Source organism: Triturus cristatus, chromosome 6 (assembly GCF_964204655.1).
Source record: "Triturus cristatus chromosome 6, aTriCri1.1, whole genome shotgun sequence".
Lineage (NCBI taxonomy): Eukaryota > Metazoa > Chordata > Amphibia > Caudata > Salamandridae > Triturus > Triturus cristatus.
Window position 1 is genome coordinate 343,787,498 of NC_140589.1, and position 6,000 is coordinate 343,793,497.

Sequence of the window (6,000 nt, forward strand, 5' to 3'; positions counted from 1 at the left end):
GAGAACAGCTAGAAAGTAAGCAGATATTCACCCCTTGCTTTGCCAAACAAGCAAAACAGAAAGCAGCTCCGGGCTGGGGAGGAGACCTGGGAGGGCTGCCCGCGCATGCGCAGTACCTGTCACTTTCGCGTGCAGCCGGTGTGGGAGCTGAAGTCCCGGGTCCCAGGAGGGGGCCCGGGTGAAGAGCGGCAGATAGCAGTGCGGGGCTCCCATGCATAAGGAGAGAGCCCCGCGTCGTGCTGGCAGTAGTGGAGCTGGAGTGCTCCGGATGCCGCCGTTCAGAAGGATTCCCCCCGCAGACCGGGTGAGTTCTCCATATGTCGAAAGTGAAACTAAATGCTGGCTTGCGAGGGAAGCGGGACAGGAGATGTGCACGCCGCGTGGCTGTAGGCGCGTACACCAACTCAAATCCTCCAAAAGCCTGCGCGTGCACATCTCCTGTCCCACTTCCGAGGCAAGTCAGCAACAATAGATCTCGCTTGCGAGCAGCGCTTCGCGCTGCGTTCGCAGGCGAGACCTAAAAAGGAAGACGAAGAATTCAACTCATTACGTTGTGCATTATGCTGAACATCATGAAGAGCATTATCCCGTTTTGAAAGTAAGTTCACATTCCAGCCAAACGCCTGCAGGAAATAAAGTATCCCCAGGAATACCTAATTTCCTTGTATTAATGTTTTTTTGAAAGTCCTATAAAAGAACTAAATTATTTTTTGACCACCAACGTCCGTCCATTAATTGTACCTAAGTACGAGCAATTTTATGCACTCTAAATGGAATATTATAATGAAAATCCACATTTAATCTTTTGGGTCTCAGGTTACGTAACCTAACCTAACTACCCACCTTAATTCTGACATTACTTAGGCCATGAGTTTGATCGGGATACTGTTTCATCTTGCTTTGAGACCTTTCAACTTTCAACTTGAGCTCATCACCAGTCATCGGCTCTTGTCTCTCTTGAGGGTGCTTTACCATACAACCATGTAGGCAACAAACCTGTGCGGGCAGCCCTACCCCTCAGTAACGAAAAAGGGGAAACTCCAGTGACAGAATGGGGTGTGTTGTGATAAACCCACTTCTTATTTCTTAAAAGCTCCTCAACATTTAAACCACAAGTGACAGCAGTTTGAACTCCCGCATTGAGCAACCTATTCATCCTCTCAACAGCTCCATTTGCGCTAGGACTGTAAAAAGCCACAGTATAATGTGTAATTCCTTTGTTTTTCAGAAAAGATTCAATTTTCTCTGACACAAATTAGACTCCATTATCAGTGACCAATTCTAAAGGGTTGCCTTCCAATGCAAAAACTTTGCTAAGGAAACTCAATAGCTACCTGAGTACTGACCTCATAATAGACATATTTAGAATAATAATCAATTAGTACAACCATATACTTAGAGTCCCCTGCCAATTACAAAATGGCTTCAGAAAAATCCAATGCGAATTTGCACCATGGACACTCAGGAAAAGGAGTAGGTACTAAAGAAACATCCTTTGTTTTCCAGTGTTTGTGGAAAGTAAACACTCTTCACATTTATCAACAAACTCCTCCACTTCTTTGTCCATATAAGTCCGACAAAATTGTCACCTTAAAATGTTCTTAGCGGGCGTGGTACCGAAATGTGCTAATCTGATAATGTTAGACTTCAAACTATTTGGAGGAATAAACTTACCAGCTCTTAATAAAATAACATATTCCACTGTGAGCTAAAATGCTATTTGACCATAACAATGCAATTCCCCTTGGAAATGCTTGAATGATGGCCAGCCCTTCCGACATAATCAATCACCTTCAATAAAATGATATCCTCTGCACATGCCTTGTTCCATTCCCCTTCACTGATAGTTTCGTGACATACCTCTGCTACATTGTCTCCAGCTACTACACACTCAAATCCAAACAAACAATCTCGTCTGTTTCACATTTAAAGGACAACCTAGATAAACAATCAGCACAGGCATTAGTTCCTCCTGGTATGTATCTAGTTAGAATATGAGAAGCTGCAGACCATTCTTTATCATCCAGCAAATACATCAAAGGCTTATAATGACTACATCAGACAAACTTTGAACCCCAAACATAAGTTGTGTATTTTTCAATGACCCATGCACAAGCTAATGCCTCTCTCACTTTTGTACTGTACCTTTTCTCAACTTCAGAGAGAATCCCCTAAGCAAAAGCTATTGTATGTTCCTCAGAACCAACCCTTTGACAAAGAACAGCACCTAAACCTACAGCACTAGCACCCGCCGAAACGATATAAGTAGCCCACGCTCAAAAGTTTTTAACGCTGGCACATTAGGAAGCACTCTTTTAATTTCATCAAATACTTGCTTTTGCACACTCTCCCCCCAAAAATGTTCCTTCTTCCTCATTAGTTTTTTTTAAGGCTCCATGAGGGTAGCATACCCACTCACAACCTGGAATAATAATCGCACAATCCAATGAATTATATCAATTGATCCTTATTCTGTGGGCATGGTATATTCCTCAATGCTTTGATTAAATCATCCTGGGGATTCACACTTTCTGACGTTATACAATGACCGAAATAGTTAACAATGTACACTCCAGCTCTATCATTCCAGGGATACACCAAGCGCCTCTTCAAAGGTGCTTATGTAAGCTTGCCCACGTGCCAGCTGTGCTCTTACGGCTGTTTTGATCAACGGCGCTGGCTGCCAGTAGGTGTCACTGTCTAACAGCTAATTAAAAGGAGTAGAGCCAACCACAACAAGGCAGCGGAAAGAAACAAGCATTTACAATGCATTAGGTCTCGCAATTTTGAGATTTTGAGCAAATGGCAATACCTTTTATAAGGTCAAACTTTGGCAAAAGACCTATTGTATTGTAGAGCACAGTGTCGGTGAATCGGTCACCGCGCTCACCAATAAAGTAAAAAAAAAAAACACAACAAAAAAACAGAGCAGTGTCTCTAAAGTGGGCACGGCGCTCCACATTATAGTTTTTAAAGAAAATGAAAGTGAGGGCGGTGTGGATTCTGTGGTGGTAGGGGGCAGCCAATTTTAAAGTTAGAGCGGCATAGCGCTCTATACGAAAAGCAGCTGCCACTGTTCTGGTGGGGTGACCGCAGATACAAAAAAAGCAGCCACCATTGTCCCCATCAGTGAATAAACAAAATAGTGCTCACCCACTTATAATGCAGACCGTGTAACAAGCCAAGTAAAAGGTCCAGTCGTTATGGGAGGTAACAAATGCTGCAGGACCAAGGAGGGACTAGCAAGCCTACTTACGAATCAGAAGCCAGCATTTACGAAAGACAATAACACAGGCCAATGACAAATATGAGGTGAGAAAGGGAGGGGCTTACAGTGCATACCCCAATACAGCATGCCTCACAGAGCGAGTAGCACATGCGCGCTGCCCTTAGGCTCGACCTAAAAAGATATCCCACTTAACTTTCTCTTTATCTTGTTTGTGTGACAAATTACCAATCATGTGGTAATGCAGGAACTTAACTTGAATTGTCTTAACCTAGCGAGACATGTGTGGCACTTGGCAGCACTGGACTTTGTGTAGAGTGAAGCTCCTAACAGCAAGGTAATCTCCAGCCTGGAATACCCACAACAGATGCACAATGTGGTGTGAGCAACCTGCACCTGGCTATCAACCAACCACTCTGACAGTGATCAGCAAAGAGAGAAAGGCTCACCCCTTCTGTCCCTTTCCTTCTAGCCAACCCAGCTCTTTACCCCCTGTCATTTTTGCCCTTCTGCATCTCTGGGCTCAGTCCCTCAATCCCTCCCCCTCACTCCTCCCATCTGTGCCCCCTCTTCTTTCTCTGTCCCCCGTGCTGTCTATTCCTATCATTTTGTTCCTCCCCTGTGCTCGGTAAAGTGTCTTGCAAGGTGTCACACAATGCAGTACATCCTCACACAGAAGTACACTGAAACATGAAAATGTCACACGTGGCTAAACGGAACTTGGCAACTAAGAAATAAGCACAATCGTCTAAAGCCGGAATTTTTTGTCCTGATCTGTATAAACTTCAAACAGTAAATATAAACACAAAACACTTTAAAAAGTGTTTTAGAGCTGCGTTAACAATCCTTGAATACGTAAAGTAAACAAAAGTAGAAAAGTCATGTTTCAAAACAATACATAAGATTTTATTTAAAATCCTATTTAGTATCATGTCCGGGCTTTTTGCAGACTTAAAACAGCTAATGTCCGGTATTTTTTTCTTTCGGAAAGGTCGCGGCCTGAAGAATGTATCCTCCTACCCCAATTACTTACAACAGGTTTTACCTGCATTTCAAGGCGAAGACTGCATTTACAAACCTCTACCGCGCCGCCCTCACCAAAGTGCCTCATAAACATGCATCGCATCGACCTCAGCAGAATCATTTTCAAGAATTCAACCGATTCTGTTCTTTCCTTAGCTAGTAAGTGTTAGGCACTGCACACCCTCGTTAAGGCGCCGACCCTGGTGTATACTTTATAAACAGTTACAAGACGGAATTGTGACTTTTTATTAACTATATTTTTTGACATTTTAATTGGAATGAAAAAAATCTCATCTTATTCTTGTAATAGCTGCTCCATTCCAATATGGCCACCAAAGTGCGACTGCCACTCCTCGCGTTTCTTTCTAGCTCTGCGACTAAAAAATCACTGTCCATTTAGCTATTCGGCAACCTGTGCCAACTCTGCGACCTGGAGGGGTTCGTTAGTTTCCGAAAAAATTCGCTTCTAGGCGGGTTGCTGACATCGCAAACACGAGGGAAATGTTTTACCTGCGTAATAGAATCCCCGAATAGGACTACTCGTGGAAAAGAAATCATTTTGCTGCAGATGCTGCTCATCCTCCACCAGCGACACCGGTCCGGCTTCACACTGCGCTTGCGAGTGAAATTACACACCGCTTTCCTGCATTGTTCGCAGTTTGTGCCTCCCTTTGAATTGAAGCAGGAAATCGCCTGTCGATCAAAAATCTGAAGTCACTGTGGCATTTTATGAGCCCCTTTGCGTCTCCCTTGCACAACACTGCGAGCTTTAGAGCTATTGGTATTGTAAATGGCAATGCCTTTTGAAAAATTAACAGGTATTGTAATATACAATAGTACTTTTCCACCAGTACCATAACTACCACTATTATTATTATTACTATCACCACAGAATAGTAATAGTAATAATTGTAGCGGTGGTTATGGTACTTGTGGTGGTTGTAGCGGTAGTGGTGGTGGTATTGGTACTGGTGGTGTTAGTGGTGGTGGTACTGGTGGTCTACATGGATTTTATTTCATTACGTATGCTACTGCTGTAATATTTTTTAACAAAAACTAACAAACAATATTTGCAATGCCAATAGCTCAAACTTTTAATAATGTCAGCCCTATTGCATTGCAAATGCTTGTTTTATGTTGCACGCATGAGGTGCATCATCTACTTCCCAAAATACAATCTTAGATTTGTAGACACTCATAACAGTCGAGGCAGTTGTTCAGCCAGTGTAAGGCTAATAACTCACACAACTTTGCATTTTGATACCTGAAGTTTTAAATTACAATAAATGTAGTAGACCTCGGGCAGAAGACTTGAGTTACCAGTAACTGTGGAAAGAGCCTTAACTTTAGAAACTGGTTCTTTATTTCACCTTTTCTGTGGTGTGAAGGTTACATAACTGTTTTATTGCATTCAAATGGGCACAATGGGGCTTATTTACAAGTCCCTTGCACTGCCGGTGCTTCACTTTTGTGGGGGAAAAAGTGACGCAGCAACAGCGCAAGGGGCTTGTAAATAAACCCCAATGTCCTGTTTCTCTGGCTCTAAAGCAGCTTTGCTGACCTGGTTCTCTGGTTCTACAACGGCTCTGCTGATCTGGTTCTCTGGCTCTAAAGCAGCTCTGCTGACCTGGTTCTCTGGCTCTACAGCAGCTCTGCTGACCTAGTTCTCTGGCTCTACAGCAGCTCTGCTGACCTAGTTCTCTGGCTCTAGAGCAGCTCTGCTGACCTGGTTCTCTGGCTCTAGAACGGCT

General features: G+C 43.4%; 1 protein-coding gene across 2 annotated transcripts in view; it reads right to left on the bottom strand.

The window, feature by feature from the left end:
* The window catches only part of IAH1 (isoamyl acetate hydrolyzing esterase 1 (putative)), a 221,250-nt gene extending 216,328 nt beyond the window's left edge, over positions 1-4,922 (bottom strand). The window contains exon 1 of one of the 2 annotated variants that reach the window (XM_085609177.1): positions 4,760-4,922. In XM_085609177.1, the coding sequence (XP_085465303.1) occupies positions 4,760-4,828 (69 nt within the window). In that variant the 5' untranslated portion in view covers positions 4,829-4,922. Of the gene's footprint in view, positions 1-4,271; positions 4,345-4,759 lie in introns of those variants that run through there. The other variant, XM_085609176.1, reaches the window with a different exon arrangement.
* Between the last annotated feature and the right edge of the window lie 1,078 nt (positions 4,923-6,000).